This window comes from Choristoneura fumiferana, chromosome 13 (assembly GCF_025370935.1).
Source record: "Choristoneura fumiferana chromosome 13, NRCan_CFum_1, whole genome shotgun sequence".
NCBI classification, from domain to species: domain Eukaryota; kingdom Metazoa; phylum Arthropoda; class Insecta; order Lepidoptera; family Tortricidae; genus Choristoneura; species Choristoneura fumiferana.
Window position 1 is genome coordinate 10544786 of NC_133484.1, and position 23162 is coordinate 10567947.

At 36.7% G+C, this 23162-nt stretch overlaps 2 protein-coding genes and 3 long non-coding RNA genes across 6 annotated transcripts; 3 read left to right on the plus strand and 2 right to left on the minus strand.

Annotated features, from left to right (window-relative positions):
• The first annotated feature begins 84 nt into the window (after positions 1-84).
• LOC141434032 (uncharacterized) lies at positions 85-7281 on the plus strand. 2 transcript variants are annotated; one of them, XM_074096264.1, is made up of 3 exons: positions 85-218; positions 3060-3414; positions 5023-7281. In XM_074096264.1, exon 2 carries the CDS (start codon positions 3081-3083, stop codon positions 3390-3392), a length of 312 nt encoding a protein of 103 aa, XP_073952365.1. In that variant the 5' UTR covers positions 85-218; positions 3060-3080; the 3' UTR covers positions 3393-3414; positions 5023-7281. The 2 variants fall into 2 exon arrangements, with proteins under 2 accessions (XP_073952365.1, XP_073952366.1); XM_074096265.1 differs by lacking the exon at positions 85-218 and having other exon boundaries at positions 2984-3414.
• A 3031-nt stretch (positions 7282-10312) lies between these two features.
• On the plus strand, positions 10313-13523 carry LOC141434035 (uncharacterized). Its single transcript, XR_012451998.1, has 2 exons — positions 10313-10559; positions 13061-13523. It is a non-coding gene; the product is annotated as an uncharacterized lncRNA (long non-coding RNA).
• Positions 12958-14392, minus strand: LOC141434036 (uncharacterized). The gene is made up of 2 exons (XR_012451999.1): positions 14190-14392; positions 12958-13227 (listed from the first exon to the last, which is right to left on the minus strand). It is a non-coding gene; the product is annotated as an uncharacterized lncRNA (long non-coding RNA).
• A 560-nt stretch (positions 14393-14952) lies between these two features.
• Positions 14953-16818, plus strand: LOC141434034 (uncharacterized). The gene is made up of 2 exons (XR_012451997.1): positions 14953-15057; positions 16163-16818. It is a non-coding gene; the product is annotated as an uncharacterized lncRNA (long non-coding RNA).
• A 1035-nt stretch (positions 16819-17853) lies between these two features.
• LOC141434033 (uncharacterized) lies at positions 17854-23147 on the minus strand. The gene is made up of 5 exons (XM_074096266.1): positions 23069-23147; positions 20881-21072; positions 20201-20412; positions 19420-19569; positions 17854-18655 (listed from the first exon to the last, which is right to left on the minus strand). The coding sequence occupies exons 1-5, from the start codon at positions 23076-23078 to the stop codon at positions 18551-18553; spliced, it is 669 nt and encodes a 222-aa protein (XP_073952367.1). The 5' UTR covers positions 23079-23147; the 3' UTR covers positions 17854-18550.
• Between the last annotated feature and the right edge of the window lie 15 nt (positions 23148-23162).

A 23162-nucleotide genomic window follows, 5' to 3' on the forward strand; every position in this document is an offset into this window, starting at 1 on the left:
TTTTCCGTCTCGTTCTTTTATAACGATTTTCTTACAAGACTGACAGTGATAGCAGATAAGAACAGTGCTCAGTGTGCGCAGGCGTCGCGCCATCGTGCAGTTTTCCTCGCCGGCCACGACAGTGTAGTATTACAACGATATAGTGGAACTAAAACTAACACGGATTTTTAGTTTAACTTCGCTTACCCGAAGCGTGAAGGTGACATTTTGCGAACAAGGTATTTTTTGCGAATAATTAAAACTAACAAGGAAATTAAGCTTCTACTCGTACTAATATTGGTTTCGGTCGTCCGCTTATTTAAATAAACAAATGCACTTGAATCTTGTAATGTCATGTGATGCTTGTTTTGTAGCACCTTTCAGGTGCTTTGTGGGTGTTTTTCAGGTGTTTTGTAGGTACTTATAATTGGGTAGTTTTTATTGTTTTAGTTTTAAATTGATTCGTGGATAAATTAGTAGGTATTATAATTAACATAATATCTTCTCGTACTATAGGTAGGTATATTTAAAATTGTAGCACAATAATGTACACATAGCTGTAATAAACACTCAACTTTGCTAAAAACATTATCGTTAAAGGGACTGTAATTGTTATGTATGTGCATTGAGATTATTTGCAAATATTTCTTTCCACGATATTTTTAATGCGACTGACTAAATGATTAATCTTGTGATGGTGACTTGACTTGCATGTTTGACTGTATATATTTATTAAATAACAAATAAAAATAGGTACAGTCATGCAATTTGAGTCACCTAGAATCGCCTCGTGTTTTTAGGGTTCCGTAGCCAAAATGGCAAAAATGGAACCCTTATAGTTTCGCCATGTCTGTCTGTCTGTCTGTTTGTCCGTCCGCGGCTTTGCTCAGGGACTATCAATGCTAGAAAGCTGTAATTTTGCACGAAAAAATTTGAAAAAATTCAGGATGGTAGTAAGTATATCTATTACCGGGGTATCGAAATCGACGGCCATCACCGCGGCAATTTTAAATACGCATTTTAAATCAAACGATAGATTTCTTGAAAAATATATTTTACAAGATAAAAGCTTATTTAGTCGACTCACTGATTTATTAGCAGCTGTTTATTATGTGTGAATGAATCAAAGATCTCGCAATTCGTGATTTTCCTAAATGGCACCGACGGAAGAGGATTTGCCATACTAACGCGCACACCACATACAAGCAGACTCGAATCTTATTTAGTGTTTTACAAATATTTATGGCAATTGAACTATTGTTATGGTTTTTAAATGGCTTTTTATAGTTTTTTGTACGAGTTCTGAATACTTTTTGTATATTTTTTGGCCCGGAAATACGATTAAAATGAAAAATAAAATACAGCGGCGATAGGCGCCATTTTTAACTGTTGATTGTAATACCGTGGTATATCACGGTAATAGTTAAAGTGGTAGTTTGGTTCTTCAAGCTTTATTTTTGGTATAAATTATCGTTTATATAATTTGTAACAGTTATTCCAATCTTAATCCATTCACGCTTTTAAAAACTATTTCCGTGGTATGAAAAGTATTAACAAACTCTTAATTTTTAGCAAAAACTTCAATACTGAATTTGTAGTTTCTATAGAAACCGTTATTTTGCCAAGTTGTTTAAATATTGCGATGAAATTTTTATATTTACTTACCAGTTATGTAATTTTATTATATGCCAAGGATGTAATAAGTATATTTGATTTGTAATGCAAACACAACTCTATCCTATAGTTTTTATAGGTCGGAATTAGATTTTACAATACTCCAAATTAAGCCAATTAACGATGGTATGATCGCATAACCCTCGGTAATAGAATGTTTGGGATCTATTACCGACCCATTCAATTGTCTTTGGGTCGGTAATAGGTTCTTAAAGAAGTCCCTATTACCGAGTGACATTTTATTTTTCTGTTAAAATAATTCACATTAAGGTACCGTAAGTGCAGATTATTTTGATAAAGTTGTGACTTTTACTCAGCATGCATACATCAAACTATAACTGGTGGCATAAGCATAATAAAATACAATGGGCTGGATACACTATTCGAATCATACTTTAGTTTTTTAAATTTTCTCAAAAAATATTTGGTGTACAATATATTATACAGAACCAAAGCCATTACCTTTTTTTAATCCCTCGGTATTAAGTTCCAAAACATGTGTCGCGTTCCTTTTACCGATGGTAGAAAATTGCCGTTTTTTTATACCCTCGGTAATAGAAGCTCAATTCGCGGTAATGGAATCACAGCCTGTCCATTACCACGGTAATAGAAGATTTGGGTATTTTGATTTCAATAATTATTTTATCAAATACTTATAACTAAAACGAGCCCAAAAAGTTAAGACACTGAAAGTTCAATAAACGCTCTTAAATAAAAAAAATATTCTCGTTTGTTAAGGAGCTTTGATACCCTTAATTTTTGGGACTCATTTGAAAACTTCCTTAAGTACCACGGTAATAGGCGCCGTTACCTTATATCAAACTTACAAGGAAAACTATAACGGTTAAGTTTTCTTGAGAATTATTAGTAGTTTAAGAATAAATAGCAGCCTAAGGTATAAAATATACCTAAACTTGGAATATTCCGTACAAAATACGAAATCCTTAGAAAAATATTACTAAATTTTTTCGTAACAGCTACGGAACCCTATTTCGGGCGTGTCCGACACGCTCTTGGCCGGTTTTCTATAGAACAATAGTACCTTTCACTGACAAAGACCGTAAACTGGAATTCAATGCTCAATTTTCCTTGGGTTTTCCGGTTTAATTGTTCTCGTGTACTTACCTATATACACCTATACCTACATTGTGCTTGACTATGAATATATTTTGACAATAAATTTCCTCCTTTCCGAGAACTAGGTACCTATGCGTGACTCAGTGCACTATCTCTTTATCACAAAGATAAAACGTGATAAAATAAATAAACTGAATGATAACCGCCATTTTGAAATAAAAGTTGCTATCAAAAGCTAAATGTTATATGGACGATACTAGTAAAAGTACTTATAAAGTTAAGGGGGTAGATAAGGTGCTGATTTAAAACGCGGGTTTGTTTCGTTTTAGCTTAAAGAAGTAGCGGACGTGATGGGATTGTGTCTGTCGTTCGACTGCGGGGATTGTGACGTGTGTTGTAACCCTTGCTGCTTGGCGCTGAGTGCCTGCTGCCTGGTGCCTTGTCTGTGCCCGAACGCTTGCGGGCAGCAACAGCAGCCCGGCCAGACTATCCACGTCCACCACCCGCCAGTTGTGGTCGAGCAACCGCCGCCGCCACCGGGCTATCCGTACCCGCCGCCGCCTGGCGCATACCCTGGTTACCCACCGCCACCGGACCACGGTTACCCCGGCTACCCCCCACAACCAGGCTATCCTCAACCACCCGGGCCTATGTATAGGTGAAAAGTCTCCAAAACTAATTAAGGTGAGTGAAGCCTAATTGCATTGCACATTTGGGTAGTGGACGACTGTAGCACATTTTGGAAATTACACAGCTGGGTGTGTTGGGTTAAATAATAATATAGGTACCTACTTATTGCTTTCTATTGAAACCTGCTGTCATAAAAACAAACTATGTCTTTATTTATATTATCTGCAAAATGTTCTCTGTGATTCCGAAGCTTAGACGGAGTAGTTAGATACATAAAAGGAGCATAGGACTTCTGTATTCGCAAGGTATTAAGTACTAATTAAAGTAGAGCGGTTACGGTATTGTAGGTACCAAAGCGTTAACCATTGTGATAAATTGCACCTTGATTTTTTCTTTTCACCTTGGCACTCCGTTTTTGCCGTGACATATTTTTTTAACGTGAAAACGTCACTGCGGACAAGTAAATAAAATCGGTCGTAAAAAAGGTCTTATGGATAGTTATCAGAATATTATACCGGTAAATAGATAGATAGATTTATTTATTACCCTTTGAAAAAATACATTATAAACACATGTCAGGTACTTATAATTATAAGAAATTCACAAAAGGATCGTCAAATGTATACAAAAAAATAAAAATGGAATTCACAATGTCAAATTATAGTAAAATCATATAAAGGTAAAAACAGGAATATAAACCTATGTCAAATTTATGAAATACTTATATGAACAATCAATTAAACAAACAATAAAATAATTAAAATGTCAGGGCAGAATATATCAGAAACAAAATGGGAAACAAAAGTTATTTATCCCGAAGACAAATTTTAACGACTTCGTGTAGGAGGTAGTCATTATATTTTGTTTTATCTAAATTAAGTATTAAAACTTTATTAGGCACCGTACGTGCAGATAAAGACTACTAAAAAAAAATCCGCTGTCTTTATGTAGATCCTTTGTCACCGAACTTTTTTCATGTTCATCTCACAGATATATACGAATATTTAAATCTGTATATAATCCGAACTTGAAGATTACTCGCTCTACATACCTACCTACTACCTATATACCTAATACGATCTATACGCGAACCTACAATATAGTACATGTCAATATTGTCAATTGCAATGTGCCTGACAGCGCCATCTACACAATGATACGCAAATTACGTGGCTTATTGATGAATTAAAGAACTGTCATCGATTGTTTGTAGCAAATCAATAAACCAAGTAGTTCTTTAGGGAGCTAACGGAGGGCGCTTATGTAAACCAACTTTTAGGGAACAATTTTTATTATAATTACTTTCCAAATACACACCGAAGAAATTGGACCTCTCGCATTTCCAATTCCCTGGCATCACTCCACCCATCCAGGAGCCGACAGTACACTTCCGTAAAATCTACCCTAAACTATTCCACATTGCCAAGTATAGAAACATCAACATAGAACAGACATTTTACCTAAAATATCCAGTCAAGTGCTCTAGCGCGCCACAAATCTAGCTAGCTAGGTTTTCGACTAACTCTTTCGCGCAAAAAGAAGTAATGCACAATGCTGGAGTTTGGTTCGAATCGATCTTACAGTCTCTATGCTGTATTAACCCGTGACGTAGTACAAAATTTCTATAATTTTACTACAAAGCCTTCTTAATATTTTTTCCAGAATGGGTTGCAACATCTCGTGCCGGCCTTGCTGCTGTTGCTGCATTCCGTGCTTATGTTGCGACTGTTGCGCGGACCCGCCTAACCAAACCGTCGTGGTCCACCATCACCACCCGCCAAACCCAACTACTGTGGTAGTCGAGCAGCCGCCACCTCCGTACAGAAAATGATAAGTCACCTGCACGCAGGACGTAAAATACCAGCATATATTATACCAACGTGTTTTTAAAATCGCATCCGTGAAAACATCTTTCGAAAGTGGTAAAAATGTCTAATCGCTACAAATTACAACTTTTAAATTTCGACTAGTTGACAAAATTAATTAGACCTGTAACTTTCTACTAACTTCTCATCACTACTAACTAATCATCCTCCAATATCGATCTTGGACACTTACACGCTCGTTTATCAACCCTGAGTTCTACCACCACCTAAAAACATTTGACAGTAAGAAACAGTGACATCAAATTAAGCTTGTACAGGTGCAATAGCGGAATCCACTGTAAGATATTTTCGACTGAATCAGTGGTGTAGGTCTGAATTTGAGACTCCAGTCTAGTAAATTAAATAGTGTTTCCGAGCGTCGTTATGTGGTATTGAGAGTACCTAGTTGGTAGGTACTTACTTATAGTATACGAATAGGTGATATTTGTAATTTGCACAAAAATGATTTACAAGGATCAACTATTGTATTTTCGTCCTGACATGCAGTTTACTTTAGTTCCTGATATATGTATACGGGCATTTTTGACTATTACTCAAACTAGGTATTAGTCAAAGTTGCACGTACTAGGTACTACTAAATAAAAATTTACTAAAGGCACATGCTTTTTAGAATTAGTAAGTAAGTATTGTACAATTCCACACTTGGACACAAAGAAACTGCATGAATTTGCACACTTTGAGTATAAAATTTCATGCAGTTTTTTAGTACCAGGATATATTTTAAAATGTAAATATGTAAGTATGTAGGCTGAATTTTCATCATAGGTAGAGTTTTAATTTATGTGTGAAATCGGGCTCTATCGTTTATTTATCAAATGAAGTGGATTAATTACTATCGGGGTTTTCCACCTGATAGATAATATGTTATTAGAACTAAGTTTTTTTACATAAAACTTTACATCATATCTACTCGATTAAATTTGTTGATAAAGTTGATAATGTTACTGTTCTGCTAAACAAATTGTATTAAGTAGGTAATTAATTTATTACAACAATAATATAAAATAAAGAGTGCAAAATATTATTCAATTTCAATTTCATGCGCTCATTTAGTAGTACATTACTGCCGAGGCCGAGAAACAGCGTAGTCAATAAATACGAATCCACGAATTGCCATTTCCGCTGAGGCATGTATAGTGCTTTTCTCCAATATTTCATGCGAGGATATAAAGCAAAATCGTTAAAATATTAAACCACGGTTTTAAAAAGTTGCCCTTATACTTTCCCGCCATACTTGTTTTTTTTTTAATGTACACGACACGACTCATAATGCCATTTCAGTAGAAATAATAATTTAATAAAAAAAAAAAATGCAATGAAGCTCATTGCAGTATAACTAAATTACAGTTTAAAGCGCTACTGAGCGCTTTTTAGTTACTTCATCTATTTTCTTTTGTTACCATTTATTCGGTATCTTAAATTGGGCTTGAACTCCAAATAAAAAAAAACAATGGCACTGTTCGAGACAATTTTAAAGACGCTGTTTCTTTCTTAATTGAATCTTAGACTAGGACTTAAAACGAAAAAAGGTAGAAGGAATTTGATTGTCAGGCTGTTTGACTTACCGTAGTCAAAACGTGCATTTAAAAAGTAAAAAACCTGCATGGTAATGGAATTTTATACAATTTTTTTTTTAGTTTGTGGCAGTCTATAAGCTATAAGGAAGAACTTCATGTTTGCGACAGTTTGGCGGACATTTCCAAGCATATTGGAGAAAATTTTCTTTATTTTAATTATTCAAATCACGATACCTACCTATTTATTTTGAAATGGTTTCACTGCATAATCACGCAAAATAGGCGCAATAAGTCGTAGAGTTGTGGGAAACAGCTCGATTCTACCTTATAAGTATATGGACGTTATAATTATGATATGTGTTTTGAGAAAGGGAAATGTAGAGTTTTTATTTTACTTAAATGTTTGGTACCTGTAACTAAACTAAAGTAATCGCCTATGTATAAATTCTGTATATCGTAATATCAGGGTCGTTTATCTTAAATTTAAGGAATACTTATTAAATTATAAGAATAAACAATTTCTTGTAATAATTTTTGCCCTTCCTCTTTCATCGAAGTGAAATTTTAAATGTTATTGGTAGGCATAAGCGACAATAATAATAAAAAAACACCAGTATATTTTTACTTGAAATAGGTTTAAAATATGCATTTTGTTGAATTCGAGATCTCTTGTAGCTAAATGTGAAGTTTAAAATGTATCGCGTTAGTTTCATCACATCATCATCATTTTTTTTCGTTATCACATAAAATTATTGGTCAATCGTATACGATGTTTAACCGACAAGGTAAGGAACAAAAGTAGGTACGTAGCTATATTTTTCTCAAACATGACATGAAATATTGACGTTGTGTTACAAATAATAGGCCGAGAAGTATCGCGCTGCAGGCGCTGCGGCTCAGCTGCGTGCGCGCGGTCACACTAGCGGCCTGCAAAGAGATTTCATACAACTTTGCAGGCCGCTGGCCGGTAATGCGACCGTCTTTTGTTTCAACGCGCGCTCTGCGACACGGTGCACGCCCACACCCAGCACCACCGCCCGCCGCCCGCCAGCAGCCAGCGCGACACGCACGCACGCAACAGAGCAACCAGACTAGCGTCCCGCCAGCTTGTTTTTTTTTTCATGTCATATTCGAGAAAAGCACTATACAAGCCTCGGCCGGAACATGGGGTTGCCGGCCTCGCATCCCTATCCATCTATATTTCTCTCTGGCCGCATCTGCTTGACTATTGACTTGACTATTGACTATTGATCTAAGTTCTATTCATAAGTTCTCTATTACCACCGCTAGAGTATTGCATTCAAAACATACATACATATATACAATGCGAAATTTATAACTTAGTTCTTATTATTGAAAGTTTACTCAGTGACTAATTTTGTTTACTTTGATTGTTTGTAAACAAACCAATAATAGTTAATTACTGCAGAGGCCGGGAAAGAAAGGCTTGCAGGTCAAATAATGTATAGACGATAAATAATGTATAGAGATAGTAATGGATAGGTATACGAGGCTGGCATGTTCTTTCACGCCGAGGCTTGTATAGTGCTTTTCTCAAACATGCACTAAAATAAATAAAAACTCCTAGAAATCAATGTTTTATTCGTAAGACAACTAAAATTGTACCAGACGCAAATTATAACTACCATCTAAGTATAAAAGTGTTTATTTCATTCAAACATGAATTTTTAAAACGTTAAAATAATAAAAAAAAAATTGCTTTAAAATAAATAAAAAACCAATCATAATTTGATTGCTTAGTAGCGACATTTCTTGTCTGGGTGAGCGGTTAGTTCCGAAAGAGTGTGACGTCTGTCGACGAAACATAGATGTCGCTAGTGCTGCTGCCTAAGTAGCATAGTAGAAATAAGCAATCTGAGATATGTATGCATAGGAAAAATTCGTGTCTGGATTCCTGTCCAGCAGTGGTGTAGGGGTTATAGCACGCAGCACGGATTGCTGAGGACCTGGGTTCGATTCCCAGTGCTGGTCTCTCTTTCTGGTTTGGTTTTCTGTGTACCCATGTCTCAGTTTGTATTTTCGATATGGTTTCACAGGATAGGTACCCGTAGAAGTAACAAATTTGGAGTTGAAATAAAAAATACAAAAAGACTCCAAAAAACCAATCATAATTTGATTGCTTAGTAGCGACATCTCTTGTCTGGGTGAGCGGTTAGTTCCGAAAGAGTGTGACGTCTGTCAACGATACATAGATGTCGCTAGTGCTGCTGCTTAAGTAGCATAGTAGAAATAAGCAACCTGAGATATGTAGATTTCTGTCCAGCAGTGGTGTAGGGCTTATAGCACGCAGCACGGATTGCTGAGGACCTTGGTTCGATTCCCAGTGCTGGTCTCTTTTTCTGGTTTTTCTGTGTATAATGTCTCAGTTTGTATTTTCGATATGCTATAAAACATGTACCTAGATATAACGGACTGCAAAAATAAAAAATCACGTATCACGTTTCTAAACGAATCTTTTGAAATGACAATGGCACTTAGGTACTTGCAAAATGGCTAAAGCCCAAGTCCAGTCAATTAAAAAAAAAGACAATGACACTTGTCAATTTTCCGCCAAAACTTTTTTTATAGTGTTGCAGCCCATTTAAAGGGATCCCATGCCCCAATGACCTTCGATCTGAATTCCTTAGTTTTCTAATGTTTTTTGTAGCTTATTATATTAACAACAACGGCTTTAAGCAATATAGTATCCCATATTTACGTCAAAGTTCATTGTCTTCGAGATATTTGGCATCAAAGTTGAACAATTTTAGGCCATAAAACTGGTTTTCTGGCCATAACTTTTATTCAAATTATTATTTTTTTCAAAATCCGTTAGACGAAAATAGAGATAAAAGATTGCAGAACCGATAGCCTAATGCCCCAAGGCCTCCAGAGCTCTCCGAAAATCCGGCCCTGGTGTAGAAATTAAGAAAGAAAATTCATTATTTGTAACTAACACTCGGCTAATAAGTTCTTACTAATACAATTGCGCATGAGTTATTAAGTTACTCGAATTAAATAAATAATCATTTATTATTATTACAGTTGTCGTGAAAATCTCGAAATATATGAATTAACAAATAATTAATTCCTTACACTACTTAGTAATATAATAATGATTACATCAGTTTAGATAAATAATGACGTAGAAGCTACGTAGGTACATACATAAAGCGTCTTTACTGATAATTTTGTGTCTCGATATCATGACTCATTCGGAGTCCTAAGCCTGAGCTGAGCAATAAAAACATATCCTTTAGAGCAGGGGTCTTCAAACTTTTTGACTCAAGGGCCAAACTGCACTTAATGTAAATTCGTGCGGGCCAAGACTTTGGCTGGTCATGGGGGTAATACATTAGTTAAGTAGACTTAGGGGATGTTTCACCATCCATTGATTAGTCTTAACCGACGGTTAAATGTGATGCCGTCTCTATTTGTTTTGATGGAATAGACGGAGACAGCATCACATGAAACCGTCAGTTAAGACTAATCAATGGATGGTGAAACAGCCCCTTAGTCTTTAGAGGGTAGCTAGATACGAGTAACGCATAACGCTTTTTTTTCCGCGGGCCGGATTAGAGGGGCTCGCGGGCCGGACTTGGCCCGCGGGCCGTAGTTTGGCGACCCCTGCTTTACAGCATGAAATTCGGATAAATCATCGGTGTAAAAACCATATCACGATACGTTATCGAGCTGTGAACTACTTACACCCGACTTTTATCACTTCGCACCCGCACAGGCATCTGCTGTAACGTGTCCTTATTTTGCTGTACTACTGGAATAACATAGCCCAAAAGTAAGTCAAGTTTAATTACAATTTAGACTACATTTTTCTAAAAAATCTTCTTCCTTCACTTTGTATATTTGTTTGCTTCAAATATTTTATATTTAACGGACATACGGACATCCCTCATTCCCATCATCCTTAGAACACGAATGTATTTAAATGTTTATTCACTTGTTTTATTTCCCAGCGGCAATTGAATCGGATATGGGATGGGCAATTTGCTATCCCATGTTCGATGGGATGTATGTATTTAGACTTATACTCAATTTATTTTAACATTTAATTTGCACACTTCTTTAAATGAAACAACGAAACTGTTTAAAATTGTGTGAACTTCTATAATAAAACCAGGTGCCAGGTCCACCTTTGCAGGTGGAAGGACCTTGTGCAAGGTCCGCCCGGATTGCTACCACCATCTTGCTCGCTAATCCTGCCGTGAAGCAGCAGTGCTTGCACTGTTGTGTTTCGGCGTGGAGAGTAAGATAGCCGGTGAAATTACTGGCACTTGAGGTATCCCATCTTAGGCCTCTAGGTTGGCAACGCATCTACAATACCCCTGGTGTTGCAGATGTTTATGGGCGGTGGTGATCTCTTACCACCTGGAGACTCACTTGCTCGTTTGCCATCCAGTAGAATAAAAAAAAAAAAAAACCATATTAAATAACGCTAATAAATGCACATGTAGGTATTTTTAGTCCATTTGTGTTCGAAATATCGAGAAACGTGCATTAAAGTTTGACCGTTAATTCAAACCTTAAATTAAACGGAGTATAGATGATGATATGATGATAATTAATAAGAATATTTTACTATGTTATGACTTACTCTACCAAGTCATTAAGCTTAGCTACTTCACCAAATAACCAGTAAAGTTAAAAAAAAATATGCATCTAGGTACTTTTTCAATAAATTTCATAGTTAAATATCATTACGTACTTATGATGTTACCGCATAGTTTGAATATCAAAGCTCTTTAGAAAATTACATAATTATCTAATCGCGGTACTTGATTGATATAATCAAGGACTTTCGTCGGTTCTCAATTCTCAATCACAGGTCCATTATTATTAACATTAATTATAAAGTCTCTGAAGACTACACTATCAAGTATAACATGTTTAGAGTTAGGTTCTTAACCTTTTCTTAACTAACGAACTCCATCGTCCGCTGGTGTCGTATTCCTCACTGCTGACGGTCGTGACCTCCTCGAACCATGCTCCGGACAGTGGCTCTCCATTTTGACATGATCTTTGGCATCGTGTATGGCTATGAGGACGTTTATATTCATGTTGTCACGGATCTGATCTATCCAGCGCATGAGCCTCTTTTCTGCCGGATGATTATCCTGAATCCAGTTCAAAGAAGCAAGAAATTAAGCAAGCACGCAAGCAAGCACGCAATCAAGCACGCAAGCAAGCACGTAGGCAAGCACGTAAGCAAGCATGCAAGCAAACATCTAAGCAAGCTTGCAAGTGAGCATGCTTCGCTCGCGTGAACCATAAACATTTCAAAGAAGCAAGCAATCAAGCAAGCATGCAAGTGAGCATGTAAGCAAGCATGCAAGTGAGCATGTAAGCAAGCATGCAAGCAAGCAATCAAGCATCTAAGCAATCTTGCAAGCAAGCATTCAAGCAAGCACGCAAGTGAGCATGTAAGCAAGCATGCAAGCAAGCATATAGGCAAACATGCAAGCCAGAATGAAAGCAAGCATGCAAGTAAGCATCTAAGCAAACTTGCAAGCAAGCATGCAAGCAAGCATGCATTCAAGGCTGTATTCAAGCTGCATTCAAGGCTCTATTCAAGCATGCACGCAAGCATGCAAGTGAGCATTTAAGCAAGCATGCATGCAAGCAGGCATGTAAGCAAACATGCAAGCAAGCATATAAGCAAGCATGCAAACCAAAAATCAGGCAAGCATGGTCTCAAATGTGAAAAAAATAGTGCAAGCAAGCATGCATTCAAGCATACATTTAGGGCTGTATTCAAGTATGCAAGCAATCATGCAAGCAAGCATGCAAGTTATTTAGTTTGAATATTGATCACTTCGCTCGTGTTAATAATTAGATACAGCGCGGTTTAATTGTTTTGTGGAATTTTACAAAATTCCCGTGGGAATTCCTGAAAGTTATCGTGGTTTTCATTGACGTTGCATTAAAAACAACCATCCCAAATTTCATTACTCTAAGCTCAGTGGTTCTTATTTCGAGATTTTATACCTATCCCGTGGGAATATCGGGAAAAAAGTAGCTTATATTTTATTCCAGATGTCCAACTATCTTCATACCAATTTTCATCCAAATCCGTCCAGCCGTTTTAGCGTGAAGGAGTAACAAACATACTCACTCACTCACAAACTTTCGCATTTATAATATTAGTAGGATTATATATGCAACACTAAAAGCCCAAGTCCAGTATATAAAAAATATATATTATATAGTAGAATATAACATTAAATCAGTTTAACATTCTCCAAAGCATTCTCCATCTAATAAGTCATCATTCCATTTCAGGATGGGACTGTGTCTGTCGTGCTGCTGTGGACCTCCCGGTGGTCCAGGTGGTCCCGGTGGTCCTGGTGGCCCCCCTCACCACGGCCCTCCGCACCACGGACCCCCACATCATGGCCCTGGGCCTGGTGGCCCAGGTGGCCCGGGTGGCCCAGGAGGCCCGGGTGGCCCTGGCGGTTGGAGATAGAAACAATAAATACAAAAATAGGCTAATAAGTTACGGAATAAGAAACTTGTGTGATATAAGTTCTTTTGTAGAGTATATAATTATTCTACTGTTTACTGTGCTGTGCTGTGAAAAAAACATACTGAAGTAACTTTAAATGTTACGAAAAAATTACATTTTGTTTATTTATGTATGGAATTTGAATTAATGTACATATTATATTATGAATTTATTGTAAAACAATTAGAGCCACTTTTATAAGTTTTCGAATAAAAACGACGATCGTTGTCCTAAAATATACTGTTTAGTTTTAATTTAAAACAAAACATTGTAGTAAACTTTGCTTGTTCTCTTTTAAAAGCGTGGGTAAAGCATCGAGTAAGTAATAAAAAAATACAAACATTGGAACATATAACCTCCTCCTTTTTTTGAAGTAGGTTAAAAATTTCTAAAAGAAGGCGTACCTACTCCTTTGTCTCAGTCCTAACTACCTGCAATCGGCTTACATAGAAGGTCGAAAAGAGCAGTTTTTAACCCAAAGTTTACAGGCATAGTACCGAATAAATATATATGAGGCCCCTGCATATATTTATCTATTATTTATTTATAAATTAATTATTAATTTCGTTGAATTCGTTAGAGCCGTTTCCAAGATCCCCGATATGGTTTAAAAACGAGTGTGGCTTGTTTAGGTAAGTAGTACCTGGGCGACCGAGCTTCACTTGGACTAAAACTCGAAAACAAGCATTTTTCAAGAGATAAGACCAGGCTAGATCGATTGTTTATCCCTGAAAACCTCTACATACGTAACAAATTTCATCGAAATCTTTAGAGCCATTTCGGAGATCCTTAAAATAAATAAATAGATATACAAGAATTGCTCATTTAAACGTACGAGTATAAGATATTATAAAAGACTTAGGAAAACACTTGGCTTCTGCAAAGTTGTGTTACCAATCAAATTACCTGATATTCCTTTGCTTGTTGTGTGCTTGGTTTTTCTACCACGTGTTAACTCTACTTTAATAACGCAACACTCAAATGAAATCACAGATAGACCATTTCCATGTTGCCACGCCTAAGAGGTGTGGTGGATTATTTCCTAAAGTGTTATTGGACGACCACAAGAATTAAACTGTGACGTGATAATGTTGGCGAACCAGAGATCGGAATTTTCACGGCATTTTTGATCTGTCATAGTGACTTCTCACTTATCGACTCTACCTAAATGATATCGAATTCACACGATTATTATCGTTAAATAATAATCTTAATATCTTTTATAAAGAGACCAATGGAACACTTATTAGCACTACGAGTACAACAGACTTTAAATATGAACTATTTCACATTTTCGACTGCTCAAAAGTTAATAGGAAGGGATCGTTCTGTAAAGATAAAACCGTCTATTGTTGACCTCTACTTTTAATCTTTTTGAGCATGTTGTGTATCGATATATCGATATTGAATATCGGAAGTCGATAAGTGAGATGTAAAGTCACTATGACATGCCTCAAAAATTACGATCTCTGGTTGGAACACATGCCAAATATGGTCATGTAGGTATTCTTTTTATGACTCAATTCAAGCTAAATAGTCATTAACATTGATAGGGGCTCAATACGAATTATTTCCCTGAAAACTTAAGGTATCATCGTCTACAAAACTATGTGTCATGATACTGCAAGTGTTTTATCGATAAATTGCGATACCGCTGGCCGTTTACATAAGTGTGAGTATATCTTATCGGTACATAACTGGCATCAATTGGGCTAGAATTTAAATACAATAGCTAGCTATTTTAGTAAATTGCTGTCACTCAAGGAACCAATACGTAAGTACATTTTTTACCTGTTCTATTCTATTTAGACTTGAAAATGCTTGTTTACTCGTACAGTCGAGTTCATAAATTTGTGAGGAAAAATTTATCAAAAAATATCTGAACACGCTTCTACGCCGTTGACAATAGAGTCGTGTTCAGATATTTTTGATCAAATTTTTGTTCAGAAGTTTATGAACTCGACTGTACTAAGTTTATCTGCGTTAAGGATGTAGTTACATTTTAACATACACAGGTATTCTAGTATTTAAACTAAGTTATGTGTTTATTTCAAACTAGAAAGAAGAATATTATTTATTACAAAATTCCATTGATACTATCGTATACACGTATGTATCCCGAATTCCCGATTATGACTTATCTTTGAACATACTAACTGATAAGCTGATAAGCTATAGATTTGGATAAAAGAAATCAAAATAGGCACCGAATTTGCATAAAGCTAATCAATAAGTTTTATGTATCGGTTTAATATAATAAATCGATCGAGGACTTAACGTAGGTATATTATAACCCAGTGTATACCTCACTTACCCTTAATTTGGCAGTGCACACTATATTGGTCATATTTTAAGGCTTGCTTTTTAGAGTTCTGTATTCAAATAGGAACCCTTATAGTTTCGCCATGTTTGTCCGTCTGTCTGTCTGTCTGTCCGCGGGTAAGCTCAGAGAATGTTAATAAGTACTAGAAAGTTGTAATTTGGAATGAATATACATTATCAGTCACGCCGACAAAATGGTACAATAAAAAAAAGTAAAAAATTTTTTTTAGGTTACCTCCCATAGACGTAGGGTGGGGGTGTTTTTTTTTCTCGGCTAACCCTATAGTGTGGGGTATCGTTGTATAGGTCTTTTAAAACCATTGGGGGTCAAATTAAGGTTAAATTAACGTTAATACAACTCTCTGGTACAGTCAACGTCATAAATAACTGATTATTTCTGTACCTTGTCGCTTTCAGTCGTTACACAAAATATTGTATGGCTTTTCAAACAAGACGTTAAAGTGACAAGGTACAAAAGTGATCACTTATTTATGTCGTTGACCGTACCATTACGTTTCATTTATTGCCATGAATTTAATTCAAAAACTCTTTCTTAGACCAACATGGGTGGCTGCAGTAGTTGTTGTGGAGACGACGGTGGCGGCGTCAACGTTGTGAATGGACCGCCAATGCACGACATGGGAGGGCCACCACAAATGATGGACGACGGCGGCGGCGGCGTGATGGTTGTAGACAACCAACCCAGCCCAATGGGAAGATAGAACTACTTATAGACCAACTTCTGTTGCCCTAGTACATCTACCTGATAATTAATTAAATATATAAAAATGAGTTAAGATGTTGTTGCCGCATTTTAGGCCTTGATCTTTCTGCAAATCACTAGACAAGACGTCTACTTACATAAAGTAAACGATAGAAACCGCCAGTGGAATACCACTCCTCTCTTACAGATAAATCTTACGCATAAGAGCTGGATAAATATTTTGCTCGCGTCGTTAATCCTGCGTTTATGTTTAAGCATTGCGTACGGGCACGAATATAATATGATGTCGTTAATATACTAAAATATATAATGGAAATTAAGTGTCTGCTCCCTTCAGCGTCTTAGAAGGGGATTTGAGCATGATTTATCCATTTTTGCTGTTGTACTAGGGCCTTCAAAATATTATGATTACCTATGAATGAACCTGTTGCCTACGATGTTGATGAAAGTGTCGGAAAAAGATTTTACGTTAATAAAATATTTTTAATACGCGCCCTACTAATTCATTCCATGCAGTTTTTACCCTGTTTCGAAAAAGCTACTTTGATTTAGAACCCATTGCCAAGAATATTTATTTTCACATACCTAAATTTACATTAAGGTCGAAAACACGAGATTAAGAGATAGGTATATTAAGACGATATTGTCATATGATAATTTGTAAGGCCGGAACTGAAGAACGAAAGCTGAAGATTGAGCTCATTGGCTTACCATGGACTCTTCTATGCCTATGTCTCTAACAGTGGACCTCGGTATGCCCAGTGCAATAACAAAAACTGTACTTACCATTGGCATGGAGTGACTATTTTCGTTTGGTAACCTGGGGAGTAAAAGAGGTGTGAGTGTACGAGTGAGTAAGTACACAACCGTGCCATACCCACTTGTCATTACTGGTTGTCGTTTAAAAGATTTAGGCAATCCTGGTACTACTAGTTAGAGTTAAAATTTGGCATGCAATTATTTAATCATAACTGCTAAAAACTGTTATCAGGTTCTTCTCGTAATTCCCGTGGGGTAAAGAATGAGCAGATTATTTTAGGTATATTAACTTTCTAGCTAATACCAATGATGATGATAGGTAATGATGATGATAGATGATTCAGGGCTGTCTTTCACCTATTAGACTAGAGGCCCTGGGCACAACATGTTGCATTCGGTAAGCTTGAGCAAGAGTTGAGTAGCTATCGGTTATCGTTTGGTAATGGAGTGGGAACTAGGGGGCCCCAATCCATCGCGGGGCCCTGGGCACGTGCCCAATGTGCTCAGTGTGGAAGAGGGGCCTAAGTTGATTTGATTTTTTTACGCAAACACACAAAAATTTACCTGTGTTCGAGAAATCATTTAATTTAAAAAAATGGCAGTAATGGTGAACGTAAGTAATAAGTACTAGTAACAAATAGGCATATTTTTTATATTTGAAGTAAATCTCTCTGGATCATTATCATCATTGATATTAGCTAGTATAAAATAATCAATTAATCAAACGTTTTCCCAAAATAATTTCGAAAATAACATGATAAAGGTGAGACGAGATGAGTTGGGGTTGCCGCACCACCTTTTAACCCTGATCCCATGTCTTTTTCCTTGCAATCTCAGCAGATATTGAAAAATTCTTGTATGCTTCTTGTTGTTATGAGAAAACGAAAACTCAGGGTATTCCTGATTTTTTTTTCTAATTTTTCACTCCATGAAACCTTCTTCGAACTATATGCTAGATAAAAAAAAATAGTCTGATTGGTCTCTGTTGGTTCTCAAGTTTCCCGCTTTTATTTATATTTTAAAGATAGATTTTATAGAGTAGATATATAGGAGTGTTCAGATTTATGTATGTAAAAGTTTGATCTGATGATCGGTGACCTTTACTGATTTCAACACTTTATTCTTTAGTACCTATCCAAAATCTTAACCTCTGTGTGTAGAGAGAGATATGAAATTTTGTACGATCTCCTCTCCACCACCACGGTGACCCATTATGTAATTTCTTAAAACTTGGAATTTTAATTTAGTTTAACTAAAAAAATTACGATTCATGTGAGCGATTACATAAATATTAAAGGAATTATTAAAAAACAAATTATTGTGTTTATTTATCTATCGGGGATAAAGTTCAAATATTATATTTTTTTTAATCGGCCCACGGATATAATTTATTTTATGCGTTATAAAAAATATTCTCAAATATTGGAAACTGGATTATTTTACTAAATATTTTTGATGTTTTCTATCGCCAAGTGGAGGTATTGAGTTTGCAAAGGACTTCATATTGCTTATATCTATGCTCGCTGCCTCCGAAGGATATGTATGCACATCCGTGGCTGGGATGGACCTGAAATCAAATAAATTAATGCTATACATTTTCAAGATTTGATGTCTATATTACACGTTCAGTTCAGGATCATTCAGGAACAAAGTTTAAATATTTTCATACAAAAATACATAAAGCATACATAGCACGTCCATCTAAAACGACTGTTAAAACCATTAGAGAAATTTATAGCTCACGCACACTTGTAATCTCGACTCCGACAAGGGATTTGATTCACTAAATCCAGCTCCGGTATCGGTACCGAATCCGCTTATTGACTCCGACTCCTTTTTATTGACTCCGGTTCTTTCGAGCGATTAATAGTTTGTCTATGCCCGATCCGGCTCGGTTCGGTAGCGAGGTACTGAAGTGCCGATTCGTCCTAATGACTCTTTTGATTCTGTGGTGAGTCACTTCGGATATACTTACTTCTCGCGAACCGACTCCTGGGTATCATGTTGTCCCTCTTTCTCTCGTAATAAATGCGTCGCACACGTCTACTCATTATTGATGGTAGCACGATGAAGAAGGACATTGCATATCTATTCAGGAAACCCAGGACCCCTGACCTTGAGCTAGTAAAATGACTCGTATTGTGTAGACAGGGACTTTTTTCCGACTTCTTTTGTAGTTTTCGCTCAAGTTGGGGAGTACCCCAACTTGTTCATCGCTGTTGGTTCACTATGGTATGAAACGAATGTATCATCGTTGAAATCATAATCTACCCATCGCAAACTTTGGAATTGACATGATTTTCAGGATTTATTTGTCAGGTTACGGCTTACCTTTCCAGGAGTGATGGACTTCAAGTGCCTAACTCGGCATATGTAGAGGGGCTCGGCACTATGTGAGTTGCCGGCTATGATGGCGCCTGGAGGCACTTCACCGTTGCTAGCAGACACCCAATGGACCAAGTGTTCGGGAACACATAAAAGCTGAGGATAGATAATTGAATTCAGTCGTAACTTCGCGGGGGGCGGTATTTATGGAATTTCTTTTCTATTTCATAAATTTTATGTCTGTACACTGTCGTACGAAGTCGCGGGCAAAAGTAGTGACATGGTATTTCCACAGTAAGCTTTCCTTTATATAAAACCTTAAAATATTTTCGAACAACTGAACATAGATTTCAATAAAATATGAGACCCTGTGATAGAATAAGTAAAAACAAAACATTTATTTGATCTAAGTTTATTTGGCTACTCTAAGGAATTTGTTTTAGTTTTAGGTTTTAGTTTTTATCTTATCCTATGTAAATATTTTAAGTTTACTTATATGTAAGTAAAGTATGTATGTTTATCCATTGTCTATATGACCCATTGTACACACAAACTTTGCTTAGTTTGGGACTAGGTTAATTTAAAGTTAAAAACGGCCCAAGATTAGCTTTAATTCAAATCGAGAAAACAATAGTTTTCAAACCAAGAGCTTTCAAAATAAATTAAACACGGGATAACGTACACATTAAAAAAAAAAAAAACCTTGAACGTGTTCGCAACTTTGAACAGTCCAAGATTACGTATACTCGTAAGTAGCTTAAGAATAGTAGCCAATATTTGTACTCACCTCAAAGTTATGCACCGGTACTTCTTTGCCAGCATGCGGGACGTACGCCGAGCGGTGTTTGATGGCCAGCTTGCCTGGTATGAACTCGCCGCTGTGGTGGGCCCTGATGACGCAGAGAGGGCTGCCGTCCCAGCCCTCTTTGCCGGCTACAAATGCTCGGTGTGCGAGCGATTGGGCCGATAACCCTGTTGCTGGCACCCATTCTATTGGATCTGAAGTATAAAAGAATGGTGGTGATTAGTTAAATTACGTAGTATTTTAGGAATCAATCAATAGAGTGATTCATTAACTTAAAAAATACTTAAATAATTGTGTGTAAAAACCATCAATCGCCGTTGATGAATCCACACTAAACGATCGACGAGTGCGGCGCAGTTCATATTTTTGCAGTTTCTTGACTTGCCCCTCTGAGTCTGCTTCACAGTTCTCCGTGTGCTATATGGGCTGCTCACTTGCTGCTCATTACCACTTCAACGAATTAACTCACTTAGTTATGTCGATGATCCTCATTTTTTACGTATGTCCTAATCTCTGATTCGATCCGATAGAGAAACCCCAAGCATAGCTCTCTCCATAGCTCGCTGAGCATCTCTGAGCCCATTTATAAGGCCTATTAGTGTTTCTTAATTTATGGACGGTACTATACTTTTTATTATGCATTAAAAAGTCCAAGTACGTACCATAATTGACTGGTGCCGGAGCTGGCTGCGGTACATAGCTTGGCTGGGGTACGTAACTTGGCTGCGGCGCCGGAGGGTACACCGGTAGCATCACTGGGGCTGGAACATATGTGTACGCGCCGGGCGCCGGTGGGGGGTGGTGGGGGTGCGGGGGGTACCCGGGCTGGTACGGGGGAGGTGGGCCCCATGGATCTGGAATTAGAATAAGTGCGGGCACTGTTATAATGTTATATTTGGTATTAGGAGTTATAGCACTACGTACATATACCTATTATGGTCATTGTAGGAGAGACCTCGGTTGTGACAGAAGAACTAACTTCGTTACAGTACCTATATATGTCGGCGGCCGATCATAAAATCCGCCAAACCACTCCTAAGCACTAAGCATAAATACCTAGGCATATCGTGAAATGGCGCCATTTCATGAATTGGCTAAGGGACATCTGCCATATCGTTAAAATCTCAACGTTTAATGATTTGCCTAGTGACGTTTAGGCAGATCATGAAATTCCTAGGCATATCATGAAACGCCGCCATATCGGTTCTGGCACTTAGCCGGCCGCTGCCGCGGCACGCTCGCTTTGCTCGCTCTGCTCAGCTCGTGCGTTATGGTCTTTGTGGTGGTTGTGGATTTTATTACCAGATTTACTATTTATTTAATTGTTAATTATACTTTCTGAAACGACCATACGACACCGCGATTTAGGAATGCTACTTGACGTGACAGTGACATCTTATGTAATACACACGAACTAAATGTCTTAAGTACCTATATAGTCCTTCGAGCCGGATCTGAACCAGCAAGTAAAAAAATAGAATGGACTTCCGCAAAGTAACGCTTGAATCTATTCAGTTTTTAACGAGTAAAAGTCGAAATACGGCCATTGCAATTCTTAAGTGAATTTGAAACAATCTGTTTAAAAAAAACAACACTTTACCTACTTGAAAGCAGCAAACTAAAAGGTGTTGGTTCAGTTTCAGTAGTCAGTGAACATTAAAACTAAAAATGTAAATTTTAAGATTAAACTTAGATAAATTATTTAATATCGTCATCATAGTCGCCGTCACGCTAATGACTAAGTTATAAATTCTGTTAAACATTATCAATAGACCATTTTATGATTCGCTGATGCATTAAGCTTAAGCTGATGCATTAAGCTTAAACTTAAGCTATTGAAATGGAATTGGAAATAGTGGCAAATCCCAGTTTTAATCCATTAAGTACTCATTTATCGCAAACAATGAAATAAAATATGTGATCGACAACTCATCTGTTATTAGTTTAATCCTTGATGACTCATTGGTTACCGTTCATGATTGGTTGACACAAACAATGTAGCATTCCTTTGATTTTACTAGGTATCCTGTTAATTAAATACTTAAATAAGTTATTGTAAAAATGTTTCAATATCTATATCTAAGTACAAACTAAGTACAAGCAAGCTGACCTTACTTAAATTGTTATCCGAACATTTCAAGTCCATCTGACCACTGGAAGCGAGCCAAATGGCCAAATATAACTCCTTAGAAGAATGTTATACATGTCTATGTGAGGCAAATCTTGATCTACAGTCAAGGAAACTGAATTGCGTACCAGGGACCTTTTCATAATCAATTTAGCTATGATTTTTTTTATAGATGTATGGAATGTAAATGACTTCAGTAGCACAAAGATCCCTTCGTGGTACGCGATTTAGTTTCCTTCACTGTATAAACATGCTTACTAAAATGGCAAGTTAAGTCTTGTAAAAAAATAATCAGAGCACCCAGAATTAAATGGCACAATATTGTAATTAAGTAGTAACAAAAATATTGCAAGCAGACATAGTACACACTTACACGTCGGGGCTTTTTTAGATTTGAGACTAAACGGAATCAAAACTCAAATACCGGAATCATTCACTAAATTTTATTAATATGTTGATATTACTAATATTAAATATAAGGCCTGAAAATCCTATTTTGCCAAAATTCGCAATGTTGTACCGAATAGTCTTGATTTTTGACAAAATATTTGTCACGAACGTGATTGCAACGAAAACAGATAACCGGAATTAAGTTAAAGCACGTTGAAACTAATTTTTTTAACGAATTTGTGACGAAATAGATACCAACAACTATCATAATACTTACTTATATTATCTCACGAGTTAAATAGTGAGAACTAGTGAGAAGAGTAGGTACTTACTGTGAGACATCTTGTTTACAGGAGTCAACAAATACAAAACAAAGCACAGCACTGAAGTTGGAACCAATATGAGCTCCTGTTATTATCTACAGTT